This window comes from Centroberyx affinis, unplaced genomic scaffold, assembly GCF_046629955.1.
Source record: "Centroberyx affinis isolate AG114_WGS23_722 - 3 ecotype Tasmania unplaced genomic scaffold, CSIRO-AGI_Caff_v1 ptg000216l_1, whole genome shotgun sequence".
Taxonomy (NCBI): domain Eukaryota; kingdom Metazoa; phylum Chordata; class Actinopteri; order Beryciformes; family Berycidae; genus Centroberyx; species Centroberyx affinis.
The window spans coordinates 19,896-35,267 of NW_027278907.1; the positions used below are offsets into that span (position 1 = coordinate 19,896).

At 43.8% G+C, this 15,372-nt stretch overlaps 1 protein-coding gene across 1 annotated transcript in view; it reads left to right on the forward strand.

The window, feature by feature from the left end:
• The first annotated feature begins 4,830 nt into the window (after window positions 1-4,830).
• The window catches only part of xkr6b (XK, Kell blood group complex subunit-related family, member 6b), a 51,781-nt gene continuing 41,239 nt past the window's right edge, over window positions 4,831-15,372 (forward strand). Inside the window, exon 1 of the mRNA XM_071541371.1 lies at window positions 4,831-5,405. Coding sequence (XP_071397472.1) covers window positions 4,831-5,405 — 575 coding nt within the window. The remainder of the gene's footprint in view (window positions 5,406-15,372) is intronic.

Genomic DNA, 15,372 nt, shown 5'->3' on the forward strand with positions numbered 1-15,372 from the left:
TTCGTCACCGATTACATCTTTTGCATTATTTAGCTCGTGCCACGTGTGTGCCGCGATGCGCCCTGTACGCCTGAGCAATATGCTTCCCTATTTGCCTTCATCAAACTTTCATGTGTTTCGTAGGATGGGGGTTTTGGATAGTGGGCATAAAAACTCAAGATGGATGTTTTTTAAGTAGCACTGTTGGTTTCATGTAGAGGAGAAGAAAATGGTTTTGGTTTGAGCCTACACCTGACTACTAGTCAAGGCCAGTGGTTCTCAACCTGTTTGGCATGTGACCCCTTGAAATGAAGTGATGCCGACTTGTGACCCCCGACAAAGGCTGCATATGCAGAATGGTGACCAGTCCAACAAAAAGATGATTTTCACTTTTCAGGTTGTTTCACTGATGAGGCTGAGAGGCTGAAAATATTCAGTATTTCACACGAAAAAAACACAAATTTGAGGAAAAAACAGAAAAATAGACGTAATAATGAGTTTGTATAGTAGAAATATGTTTTCTTCCTATCCCACAAATCATCTCACGACCCTCCAAAATTATCTTGCAACCCCCTGGGGGGTCCTGATCCCCAGGTTCAGACCCCTTGGTCTAGGCCTACATTAGACCTACATTAGATTACAGTTTCACAAAGCAGGGTACCCATCTTGTAGCTTAATTACCATTTGTAGTGATTTCTGCTCAGATTTACACATTCAATTTTCAGAGAAGTAATTGAGATGAAAGTAAGCGAGAACTAGTTAAGGTGTTTCTAATGCTAGAAACAAGAAGGCCACTTGTGGGGTAAAAAAGAAGGAGGACTTCAAAGAGGACAGGTGATGCTGCACTAAATTAGATGCATCAGACTGAAGGGCTTGTGCCAAATCTTGTCAGGGGACTCAGAAATGTAGTAGTGCCCCTACCCAAAATATAATGATAGGCTTTATGATTTTAAATTAATTGTTTTATTCCCAAAGCATTTATGGATAAACCTAATGAAAAGCTCAATTATATTGCAAGTGACATTATGACTAGCTACCAGCAGCCAAACCTCTAAAAAGCACTTTTCAAGATCGTTTAACAACAGATTCTACAGATATCCAGCAATGATTGAACAAGTTTGTTATTAAAATTTTATTACAGCAAGAGAGTTAGCTATTAGTAGCAACAAAGTGACAGTTTTTATTTTCCCATGATGTAAAATTTAACAAATGGAAGTGAGAACATACAAATTGAATACCCAAATCGAAGCAGAAGTCGGCGTGAATGAGTAACCAGTTGCAGTGATGTAGGTTGCAGGGTGGCACAGGTTGCCTGTTCCTACCTCTGTCACATAGGTCACATTTCCTGTGCTGCTGTCGTAGGTTGCTGTGAGCCACTGTGAGTTGCAATTAGTCATTAATGTGAGTTGCTGTCAAATGTCTGAATGCGTTGCCGTTGTAAGCTGCTGTGAGCTGTTGCTGTGAGTCTCTGTGGTAAGTCCTTGTACGCCACAGTGACCCAGACGCCTCGGTAAGCCTCCGCAGCCAGAATCCTCACGCACACCGGAAAACACGATCACGTTAAACCTGTCTCAGACTCTTCGCTGGCTCCTCATAACTACATGTATTGATTACAAAGTCTTACTTCTGAATTACAAAACATAAAATAGTCTTGCCCACAATACTTCATTGATTTACTTGCTCCCCACAAATCCGCTTGAGCCTTCTGCTCACAGGATGCAGGATTTATACTCAGAAAACAGCTGGCTGGAAAACAGTTTTTTCTACACAGCTCCCTCCTTCTGGAACCAGGAAATCAGACACTGTCTCAGTATTTAAGTCCAGCCTGATTTATTTAGTCTATGCCCCCCTACCAGCCCACATCCCTATTTCTTCCTTGAGAGGGAGGAGGAGTGAGGAGTGCTTTTGGCTTGTTTGTCTTTTCTTCTTTTTTTGTTTGCTCTAATATTCACCCACTCTCACACACACGCACACAAGCCTCATATCTTACAATTGTGATTTGTTTGTTTATCTCTTGTCTAAAATGACTTATGTCCTTCTGTTGTCTTGTAAAGCAGACTGTGACAAACGTGTTTTGTTGAAAATGATTTGAGTTGATTTGATTGCTGTTATTGCTGTGAGACTTTTCCTGCGCTAGACTGTACCGCAGCCTACCATCTCCTGTGAACATTAGAGCTGAGTGTGTGTATCTAGTGTGTATGTGTGCTGCTCAAAAGGCTTTGTGGAAGCCTGACAGCCCCAAGGAAGAAGAGAAAATGGAAGCTACTCAGATGAAACTTTTTATATGATGTTTTATGATGTGCCAGTCGCCTTGCACACAACCATACACTCTTGCAAGCATTCGATGACATTTAAAAAACAATCTATGCTCTGATTCTCCTTATCGAGCATCTCTGTGAAATTCCATCACTATTCTAAAATAAAAGACATCCTGCTGACATTGCTGCACTAGACTAAACTTTACTTGGATAAAGGTCTAGCCATTCACCATGGCAAGCACAGATCTTTAAAGCATGGAGATGGAGCGGGCAATTGTTTAGGCAATTTGAACATTTAATCTTGCAAGGTTTATTTGTATATGGACATGCTGGAACATAACACGTTTTTTTGACAGCTACTATGGCAGCAACGATTTTAAGGCTAACTACAGCCAAACCATATAGCCTTGCAATATCTTAATTTGTAAGGGCTTCAATATAACTGGTCATTTTCACACAAGTCACTTGGTCACTTGAATCAGAAATTGGTAGAAATAATTAGGGAGTAGTGTTGGTGGGGGACAGGGGATAGAGTGTCACTTATTCCCGATATTGAGGATGATCAGTCTCCCCCATTGATCACCCTCCAAACCTTTGCCCATATGATCTCTAGGCATGTTTTGAAGCAAACATGCTCCAAGACCATGTATGTTCAGTATGAGAATGTGGACATGTGTGGCTGACACATATGGGACAGATTTTTTTTGTCTAAGTTCTACTATATTGACTGGGAGAAGACATATCTGTGTTTTGGTGGGGAGCCAGAGAGGGCCCTTTGATCCCTAGTCAGAAGTACATAACCAAGTTAATTAAGTTGCTCTGGGCTTTTTAAGTCAAATCCATCTCAATAGTCCGACAGCATGGCTGACTTAGACTAAATATAAATTTAATGTCATTTTATGTATTTTTTCTGTTTTATGTGAAGCCTTGCCTTGCCTTGCCTATTTCAAGTCAGAGGTAGATGGTGGAGCTTTGTAATGTAATAAATGGGGAGGACCGTGAAGTGTGTGCGTGCGTGCATGCGTGAAAGAGAGAGAGAGAGAGAGAGAGAGAGAGAGAGAGAGAGAGAGAGAGAGAGAGAGAGAGAGAAAGAGAGAGAGAGAACGAACTACGTAGCGCCTTGTCACAGTCCCCTTCAGAACAATTTCAGCACTGGACAGCTCCCATCAAATCCGGAATTCAAATACGAGGGCAGCCTGCGGAGGGGAAGCAGACATGATCTGAGCTCGCGCCGGACTCTGACCCCCGCGCTGTGGGCGCACAGTCTGACCATAGTGTTGAGCCTGCCGCGGACTCACCAGCTCTTTTCTTGCACATGCTACCAGAGGGAAAGCGTCACTTTTCAGCAAATCCTTAACCCCTTGAGTGCTTCTGAAAATGCAGCTGCAAAATGCGGCAGAAAGGAGAGAAAATATAACATGTTTCTTAGCAACCATTCTAGAGGTGTATAGATCTACATGCAGATCTATCCTTTCTTTTCCCGGAGGATATGATGCATAATTGCTCTTGCGTCATAGGATGCCAGTTGTTTAGATAAAATTACTTGCAGACTTCACTCAGTTGTTTGTTGATGCGGGTAGGTAAAACCTTACTTTTTCCTTACGAAAAATATCTACAGTCATTCTATACTATTTTTTAGAAGTATAATAAACACATATATGTATGTATAATAAATAGACTATTATTCCTATAGATAATGTCCAACAGGAATACTTATACCATAGAAGATAGAAAATACCATAAAGTACGATAAGGTCTAACTCATTATTGAGTTGTATGCCACATAAGTCACTATAGGTAGGCTATATTATATTATTTTTTCGTTAGTCCTTGGTAAGAGCGTTTTTTTTAATATGCCTTTTCCTCCTACAAAAAGTGACCATAGTGTGAGTCACCGTGGCTGATTCACCCAAAGTCTCACACAGCGGGAATGCATGACTGTGTTTGGTGTGAAAAGGCATGCAGCATTACATCATGCGGTCCTCTCCTGCATATTAGGGGCTTCAAACGAGACACTAGATGGCAACCACGTTGAGAGGGAGAGCGAGTGAGTGTGTATGTGTGTGTGCGTGTGCGTGAGAGAGCGAGAAAGAGAGAGGGTGAGAGAAGGAGGGAGGGAGGGAGGGAGAGAGAGGGGGGCAGGGAGGAGAGGTGGGGGATGAATTACGTCGTCGTGGGACAGTGGAGAGACGGTCTGCTCATGGCACTCAGCCTGCAGCTGGAGGAGAGAGCTGCAGAGAAGGGAAAAAACTGAACAGCAGGGAATTAGATTATGCACAGGTAAAGACTGCTCGGCCACAGTTGGACGCATGACTTACAAATTACATTTTTTGAACCTGTAGATTAGGGTAGTGTATTGTTGCCAGGTGAGAACAGCTCTGCAGTGGAGAGAGAGAGAGAGAAAGCAAGAAAAGATGGGCTGCGTCCGCGGCGCCGCTGGAGCGCTGTCTGGGGACGGAGTGGGCGACGGCGCCGCGCTGACACCCCGCTTTTAGATGGCTCCCACATTTGGGGTGCACTCGGAAAACAGGTGTCAGGGAAGTGTCGTCACGAACCCCGGAAGCCGGAGGAGGTGGGAACATCAGAGGGAAAGATGGCAGCGAAATCCGATGGTCGCGGGGTCGTCACCGGTTTCGCCCAGCTGCACAACCTGGACGAGGTGGTGGGGACGTGCGAGGACGACACCCGGGACGGCAGCTCCTTCCACATCTGCCACTGCTGCAACACCTCGTCGTGCTACTGGGGCTGCCGGAGCGCCTGCCTGCATTACCTCCGGGGGAAGGGGAAGGGGAAGGGGAAGGGGAGAGATGCGGGGCGGCCACCGCAGGAGGAGCGCCTCTGGCTGGACTGCCTGTGGATCATCCTGGCGCTCCTGGTGTTCTTCTGGGATGTGGGGACCGACTTGTGGCTGGCCATCGACTACTACCACAAGAAGGACTTCCTCTGGTCGGGCCTGACCCTGTTCTTCGTGCTGGTGCCCTCGGTTCTGGTCCAGATCCTGAGCTTCAGGTGGTTTGTGCAGGATTACACTGGGGGCGGACTCGGCTCCGTGGAGGGGCTGAGTAGTCGGAGAGCTACAGTCAGTCTGCAAAGAGACAGGTGCTGCCTCCTCTCTGTCTGGATCTGGCAGACCGTCATACACATCTTTCAGATGGGACAAGTGTGGAGGTAAGCCAAACTTTAAGTATTGCCTTTATAAGGAACAGTTAAATCCCCCAAAGCACAGTCCTTCCAGCTCCCCTCGCTTTCCCCATTCACTCTGCCTTCTCACCTCTTCTTGACTGTCACCTGGTATAACCCGTCGTAGTGTACATGACTGGGGTGAAAAGCAGCACCGTGGTGATGCCGTTGTGCTCGCCTCACTGTGTTCACTATTTGATACAACGGCCATTTATTTACGTTTTCGATTTAAAACAATTTCGTTTAGCGATAAATCTTCGTCATGTTCTCCACAAATTTGTTGAGACACCAAACTGCCACAGCTGCTCACAAATTGCACCGTTGTGATTATTTCATCACAGTGCGCCATTGCGCTTGTGTGGGGAGGAAGAGCGCTATTTGTTCAAAGAGGGACAGGTAGTAGCCGAAAGATTGCGTGTGTGTGTGTGTGTGTGTGTGTGTGTGTGTGTGTGTGCGTGCGTGCGTGCGTGCGTGCGTGCGTGTGTGTTCGGGAGAGATTTAGAGGAGTCAGGCGCGCCGTTCACAGTGCATCACAGTGCATTCGGACGCCTCGACTCACCCTCCCTCCCTCCCTCCCTCCCCGCATCAAATAGGCTACTCCAACTCTGCAACTAGAGGCCAGACGAGCATCTGTTTTCACGGCTCAGAAAAACGACATCTTCCCCCCACAGACATGATGTCATCGATTCCTCTGCGACGCTCGACATCTTTGGTGCTAAAATCCGCTTTTACCACACAAACTGACACGTCGGGGAGACCGTGGGCATCTACTCAAGGTCTGCGTGTCTGCGCGTAATCTGTGACATGCGGCGGCTACTGTGGTAGTAAAATGTGACCCTGGTGCGCACAGCTTATCCACTCCATGTAAAAGCTGTTCAGCAGGAGCTCCTCAGCAGCGAGTTGTTTTTTTGGTGCAGACAGACGCAGTGGCTGGCATTTAATGGAAAAAATGTAACGCATGACGGCTGATCTGAGAGGACTGCCGGCGGGGGGAAAAATGTAAAATAGTACATTACACTGTGAGAAGGGGTCGAATCATTCCATCCTTACTTCCAGTGTACGTTTGCGTGTGCGTGCGTGCATGTATGAGAGAGAGAGATTGAGACTGATATGTAACTAATATTTGTATTTGATAACTGCCTTTGCCCCTCATCAGTCAAATTGATTTTCTAAGCTATTTGATGTTAATTCACGAGAGCATCTGCACTACAGGCTAAATTACGCACATGCTGGCATCCAGGGAGTAAAATTTGAACTGAAACCCACTGTCCATATTTTTATTATGCCCTCAGAAAACCTTATGAGATATTACCTTCTCATTTAAAGCAACCTCATCCACTGATTTCCCCGCACAATTTAGTCTAAAAAGCCAATACATTCCTTTCCATATGGCTGAAAAGAGCATCTTTACTCTTGTATTCAAGCTAATTTTAGTGCTCGCTGGTGCATCCCCCGTCAAGATAGTTTTTTTTTTTCCCAGAATGAGACAATCCACTCTGCATTCATCACCAGGCTCTTTTTAAGCTGCACCTGAAGGCTATCATATTGACTGGCTGCAGTTGTATTGGCCCAGGTTTATTTACTCCACTGTGGTGCAATTGATTATTCACTTATAACCACCTCTGTAGTGGGTGGTGGAGATGGAGAGTGCTGGTGAACTGGTGCACAGTCAAAGACATCGGTGATGTTGGTGGTTATGGAAGAGCTTAAGTAGACCTTTGCGTCAAAGCATCCCCCATCCAAGACGTATGAGGCAGCTTAATGTGCTGTCAATGGACAGGACAACCAAAAAAACAAAATTTCCTTTCCTTATATTTGATTAACTCAATCTGTTGTGTGTTTGTGTGAGAAGAATGGAAAAGGAATGTTGGGAAGGGCCACACTACAAACTAAACGGTTTTCTTGGAGCATTTTTTATCATGAAATGTCAACTCGAACAGAAGCAGTGGTGCTTAATTAATTTAAGAATTTTTTGTAGTGTGTATCTGTTTTCATTACTACAGATTTACAGTCTGTGAAAATGAATGGATCTCACACAAAGTCAATGACGAGATTGCACTCATATTGTGCAGAAATGATGTGACACAACTGTGATTTGCAATTGAGAATTGTAGACATTCATCATTCATTCATGAGACTTGCAGCAATACAAGTGTTTTATCAATGATAGTAAAACCTAAACTGAGATGAATTGAACTAAATGGAACTAGAAGAAGAAACTAGTGCAGAGCATTGGAATGCGCCTATAGGGAACTGTAAGAAACATAATCTGGTGGTCTGTATGTTGTGACAGCACAGAGCCTGGGGGGAGAGATCATTGTCAGGGCACTGTCTCCCTTTGGATGTGATCCGCCGGGCTGCTGGTTTGGGGTCGAAGGCCAAAAGCTGCTCTTGTCAGCTTAGCAAGAGTTCGCAACCTGGGACCTAGAGGGCTAACAGTGATGATTAGCCATTGTAAGAGGGCATCTTGCCAATAGGTAGTATGTGTTATCGTATTACAATGTATTATGAGGCATATACTGTATATATTAGACAGTATACCAAATGAATGTGCTCACTTGATATTCTAATTCCATGATGGTGCAGTTCACTGGATATTTGTGAACTTTTGATATCCTATATTTGTCGTATATTATAGGGAAATGCATGATGGATTCCCACAACTGGTTTTAAAAGCAACTATCATGGCTATTCTCGGGCATTCTTAGCAAGATGCTTTCCGTTTGTGAAATGTTTTGCCTTCATTAAGATCAGAAAACAAGATGAAGTGGTGACAGGAGTCAAAAACACTGCCTCATCATGTCTCATTACTCAACTCTATTCTCAGTTCTAGATTCAATTAGCTGCTTTCTCTCTGTGCACCTGAGGACCAAGCAGATGACAGAATCGCCAGGCTTGTTTTGCAGTTAGCTCCTTGTTAGGTGTCAACAGAACGGGGAGGATTCCTCTCCCAACTGAAATCCCGCTCTGCCATTGGCTCTCCACGGCTCTTTCATGTCTTCCTGCCTGTGAATCACCGGCACTGCTGATGGTGTCTCCTTAAGCTTAGAGATTCCGCTCACATACACACACACACACACAGGCACATATGCGCTCATACACACACACACAAATACTCACACACATACACAGTTGCACACGGAGAGGTCTCCTGGTGATAAGATGGACAGCTTAATCAGTGTAAGCCCAAATCAGTGTCTGACTGAACAAGAACCGCATCTATCTCCACCCCCACCCCGCCCCAAGGAAATCTATTTTGGAAAGTTTTGGAAGCGCTTCGGTTTTGGGAAATGCCAAAGGACTGGGGGAGGGTGGTAAGGGTGGGGTCGCTCTCCTGCTCTTTCATTTTTTTTTTTTACATGTGTTTTATAGCCAGTTTCTCACAGTTGGGTGAAAATATTATAGCTATATTTGGCAGCCTCAGAAACTTAGTAACCTAGCAAATGTTCAGGCCTAATGCTAATTAGGAGCTGTCCAGTGCTGATAGGATTGTCGGCCAGTTCAGCTTTGGTTTTCTCAATTCTCTCAGGTGTTTATGATCGCAAGATTCAAATATTCTGCAGAATATGGTAATTGTTTGCTTAGATACAGTGCGCACCACAAAGCATCAGGAGCTGTCCAGTTCTGAAATCCACTCTTCTATTGTCAGCTTCAGGGTCTTTGTCTTTATGGGAGCTGTCCAGTGCTGAAACTCTGACTCTGGTCATGTGAGCCTAGTTTTAAGATACTTTCTTGCACCTCTTATCTTGACTTCATGCAGTCTTGAAACACACAAAAGACTGTGTGTATTATCGGGCATATATACATTAGAGTGTGTATTGATCTGTAGTGTCTCGTTGGGTGTCACGTTGTATATGTCCTCCAGACATAATAGTGCATTGCACAGTATCCTCACCACAGTGAAGAAGATATCTCCAAGATATCATGTTTTGATATCTTTGATTGATATTTAGTTTGATTCTGTTGGCATAGTGAAAGGTATTTTTCGGCGTGCAGTGAATGGTGGAACAGGCTTTGTGGACTTACATTACACCTAATAGGTGGCAGATATCTTTTATGCACTCTGTTTGTGGTGGTGTAGTCAGCTGCAGTGCATGGTGCTGAAATGCTGGTCTTTTGTTGTCAGTTCAAGTTTGTATGATTTGAGTAACCATGTCCACCAAAATGAATAAATAAACTGAAAAGATGGATGTTTTTTCCTCATGAATGGATGGATAAATATGGATGTTTGTCTGGTGGGTTTATTACCAGTTGGGCTGTAGTTTCTCATGACATCACATTGTCAGTGAAAGGCAGGCATTTAAGAATCAGAGTGTGTGGGCTGTAGTGTTGTTCAATAACCATATCAACAGGCAGAATGGTATCAGCTCCAGCATAATTTGACAGCGTATATAAACTTAAGATCTGCAAATATTCAGACTCCTAAACTGAAAAGCTTCCTTGGATATCCGTGAGGATCAAATGAGGCCAGGATCAGAAGCTAGAAGCTAAGTAGGCTGGTAAACAGTCTGTAATCATACATATTTACCCTCAACTTTTTCAACCTGTATCTTAGTCCTTGCTACCTTATTCCTCATGCTCTTCATTAATCCTGGCTACTGAGGAATTCTCCAGTTCGGCAGCAGTCAAGGCAGTTGGGACTCCCTCCTTACAATGGTTCCCAATGTTTTAACACCACAAATCTGATGTTTGGATTATGCTTTAATCCAGTACAACAGTGGGCTCACCACAGAGCAACATGAGGGAATCGGCTCATGGTTGACATCTGCCTCTGTTTCCTAGCCTGGTAAATATTAATACAGACTGAGAAGGAGTCGACAAAGCCTCTCTTGGCTGGCTGGGCTGCTTGTAGTTGCCAAAAAAGGTTTGTACGCGCGGCGAAGCGAGACATTGAGACGATACAATGCAACCAGTCAAGAAAAAAAAAGCAGGGAGGGATGGAGGGATGGAGGGATGGAGGGATGGAGGGATGGAGGGGTGAGCGGTGGGGGGGGAGTGGGGGTGAAGGCTTGGTTGAATTGGTGACAATCCATATGATTATGTATTGAGAGTTTAAAATGGCGAAAAATGGGAACATCTTGTTCCCTCTGCAGTGGAAGCACTGGAGTATTATTGGAGTCAAGCGGAAAAGACTGAGAGACGGCTGGGTCTTGTTGGCCTGCTATTCTGTCTATTCTGTTCACTGGAAAAATGGCAAAAGCCTGGGAAGCTCCTTCAAACAAATTCAGTTTCCTATCATTGTTAAGGTATATGAAAAAATATGACTCTTTTGTGTTGATGTTTATACACTTGACTTACAGTAATAGACCAGAAACACATTAAAATAGACATACGCTTTATTCTACAGACAGCTAATGATAAAAACACACACACACACACACACACACACACGCATATGTGTATTACATATGACTCCATATCGCTATGCAAGTTCTCGACAGACAGCACATTAAACTTCCTTTGCTGCGCTAGGATGTATCAGTGGAACGGTGCTCATTTTCTCATTAGCACTGATAACAGGGGACAAACCTTTAAAGCCAGCGCTCCAAGAAAACCCACAATTATGAGACAGAGGAGCCTATCAACATGCAGGAAAAGCCTGCTTCCTTGGGAACGCTTCCCAGCTGGGGGTAAAGAGACAGAACGACAGGAACGAGACAGAAATATGTGGTTCAGTTATTCACTCATGACAGAAGCAGCAGAGGAGGAGAGGGGGATCTGAAAAGGGGATTCAATTGCTGTTTCGGTTCGCTGTGTTTAGGATTTGAATCAAGTTGGGTTGTTGAATTAGCAGGAATTGCCGGCTAAATGTTGATTCAGTGTGTTTTTCTGAATGAATCCAAATGAATTCAGTTCTTGAGAGAGAGAGAGAGAGAGAGATAGATAGATAGATCGACAGACAGACAGACAGACAGACAGACAGATACATAGATAGATAGATAGATAGATAGATAGATAGATAGACAGACAGACAGACAGACAGATACATAGATAGATAGATAGATAGATAGATAGATAGATAGATGATAGATAGATAGATAGATAGATAGACAGACAGACAGACAGACAGACAGACAGATACATAGATAGATAGATAGATAGATAGATAGATAGATGATAGATAGATAGATAGACAGACAGACAGACAGACAGACAGACAGACAGACAGACAGACAGACAGACAGACAGATAGATAGATAGATAGATAGATAGATAGATAGATAGATAGATATAGTAGAGAGTATATAATACTCTCTCAAGCAGTATATCATAAAATCAAAATCAGTAAGTTTCAATAGAATATTCAAAATAGACTTTGTACTCAGTGACCCTGACCTTAACTGGACAAGTGTAACACCATATAAATAAATGAATGACTAACTGATTGCAGTCCCATTTCCGCAGGCAATAACACCCGCTGTTGTTGCCGAGGGCTCTTAAGTTCAGCGCAGGGTGAATGAGATAGAAAAAAAGGATCTATGATGATGCTTGATTTAGCTGCCTCCGGCGTGCCTTCTGAGCAAAACAATATCATGTAGTAAGCCTGAAGGCCCCGATGTTACATAGGCGCTACCTCTCAACACTGGTCAACAGATAGACAGCGTCAGGCAGGCGGACACGGAGGAATATTAAGCGAGCGGGCAGACAAGCTAGCAGACAGACATTTGTATGCAGGTCACACACATGCACATGCATAGACACCACACACACACACACACACACACACACACAAACAAACCACACCTCAGGGGAATAGAGAGTAGCTCTTTGTTACACACCTCCTTATATGCAGTCTCACATCACACAGTCTCTCTTTCTCTCACATACAGAAACATGCACACACCTTGGGGGAGCGGCGGAGTAACACTCGTCCCTGTCCTGTTTCTTTAGGCACTTAGATCAGAGAGAGCTGGTGCAGCCAGTGGACTGTGACACCCGCCCACAACACACACACACACACACACACACACACACACACATACACACACACACCCTTCCTATTCTCCTCTCCTATAGGAAAAGTCATTATGAGGCCATCTCCTACACTCTCCCCCCCGCAGAGGACAGACAGAGAAATCAGTTCCCTACTTATTTTAGATTTTCCACCAATAGACTACTCATAGACATTATATCATCGCTTAGAACAGTATACATTACAAAAAGTGACAGTGTTTTCATCAATGTGTGTATGTGTTATGCTTACAGACATCTACTAATTCTTTAGCTATAGAAGTCTCCCTTTTATTTAACAATATCAAAAACTAAATCACATTAATCAGGATGCCATACAATTCTGGGATCATTCAGTTTGATTCAGCACATACTGACAAGATGCAGACTGCAACAAATTTTTATGCAGGTAACATATTTTCACTGTGTTCTTCTCCTGTGCACATTGGGAGCTTGTGTGCCTGGGAAATATCTGTTTGGCTTATGGTACTGTAGGATTTATTCACTTTGAAGTCTGTTGTTTGTTCAGTGTATTTGGAAGTGTGGAGAATGTCTACTCTTTGGCAAATATATTGGCTGCATTAATTCAATTCTCAGTTCTCCCTACCTCTGTTTCTTCTTCCCATACCCCTCTAATCAGAAACCCAAATACGCCCCGTTGCCACCTTTCCTCCAAGTCCCATGCACAAGCCCTCACAGCCTGTCGTGTGATTTATGCTTTCCCGCATTAGTCGACTGCATATGATACTCAGAGAAAATCATTACCTGGACCCAGAGGATATCTAGTGTTAGTTGAGATGCTTACACACAAAGGCTATTTTTCATCCGGAGTCCCCGGCCTAATAGTCGGAGTCCTGATATATTCTTATGCTTCCTTTTCTCCTGAAATTAGGTGAGCCCTGCACTCCCAGATGTACTATTTATGATCATCATGTGTTCTCCCCCTGCACCCTCTCTATCTATTAGTGTTCTTCATGCGCTCAAGCCGCCACACTCACATCTATCCTCCCTAGCAAGTTGCCATATGTTATTTTATCCTATCCCGCACCCTCCCTATCACTTATAGCTATTAATGTTCTTAGGCTCCTCATAAAGCCTTTTTATCCCCATCTATCCTTCCAAGAAGGAGACACCACACAGTGTGTTCCTCTATCCTATCTTATCCTCTCCCTATTTGCTAGTTAGAACGATCATGCTCGCTACACTGTGTGCTTAGAGCCGTCATACGCTGTGTCCCTCACCACTAGTTAAAGTCATCATGGCGCCTCCCTCCCTTCCCTCCCTCTCCTCCATCTTTCTCTTTCTCTCTATGCCGCTCTCCCTGTGTTCCCTTCACATAAAGCTGCACTTGACCTCCATTTCTGTCAAGGAAACTGGAGCATCTGGCTCCTGCCCCATTACAACTGAGCACCCTCCTCCCTCCCTCCCGTCATCCTGCCATACCACCCTTCTTTTGCTCCCTACAGAGCCCGTTTTCACATCTCCTGCTTTCCTGCCACCCCCTTCTTCCCTCACTTTCGCTCCCTCTTTCTGACAACATGTCCCACTTCTCTGGGAAACTGTTACACCTCACCTCACGAGTCAACCTGTGGCTTAATGGCTCTCCTCTCACCTTGGCTTCACAGTTTTTTATGGAGACTTATTTACAGTCTATTGAAATGCATACGTGCAAAAGGGCCAATCAATACAAAATGCTACAAAAAAGGACAGGTTATATCAAATGTCTGAAAGGCCTTTAAGGAAAATATCTCTGCAGAAATACCACACTGTAACTTACAGCATGAGTAAACTGCACTGTATACAATAATTTACTATATAGCTTGGGATTAGGCTTCCATTAAACTTGCAAATAGCCGAGAAATGCGATGGAAGTCTTCATAATTAGATAAAATAATATATTTTTACTGGTGATGTGCAGTTAATTGCACACGAGAAGACTTCACACTGTGCACTTGTTAGTCCATGGGGCCACTGCATCCTCACTGCCATACCAATTAAAAACAAAGTCTGTCTAAGAAGCATTGCATATTGTAGTTAAATGAGGTCAATTGTATATCAGCAATATGAATTATACATATCATGATTTAATGAACACCATTGCATCAGACAGCCAAATCCTCATTCAAAAAAAATTCTAAATCCTGATCCTTGAGTGTGCACGCACACACACACGGACAGACAGACAGACAGACACACACACACAGACAGACTGACAGACACACACACACACAGACACACACACTCTTCCCAGTGCTTTTTGATGGTGTCTGTGTTTTATTCATATGGAGGCTGTGTCTTGGAAGCTGCATCGGCAGCTCTCAGAGAAGACCACCATTGTTTGAGTCTAATCATGGTCGACGCTCCAGGCGTCAGTTTGATAAACAGACAATCTCTGCTTATAAATAATTGAACAGCCCCTTTAGTTCTCTCACTCTCACAGAGTCACACTTGCAGGGTTGCGCAGTCATTTCTTCTCATTCTCATATTAGCATGGTGATACCCTGCTTAGTGAGCTGTTGCACTCAAGAAAAATGAGGAATGTGAAGATACTGTACGCTGCATGCAAACTCTCCAAAAGACGCACTCCACCCAAAAATACAGTACCTGTCGTTTCCCGTATGCCATGTAGCTTTTCTCAGAAATTGCTCAAGTCACCATTCAAACAGAAAACACACACCTGTCCGTTACCATTGACATCGTCCAACACAAGCAATGCGAATGCTGAATTTAGCAGTAAATTACAAATCCAGCAGACAGATCGATCGGATCCATTTAGGGTTTTCAGTGTAAAAAGAAAACCAAGACCTAGTCTGAAGGAGGGAAGAGTCTCGGCTCAGTTTGAGATCAATTTAAGATCTTGAGAGGTTTTCATATTGAATGTTCTGTATACAGATGCTGTTTCAGCATAAAAATGCTATGAATTTGGCTTGAAAACACAATGTAAGCTTTATGCTAATTAAAAGGATATAATTTTTTAGCATGATCCCCACTGAATCAACAGAAC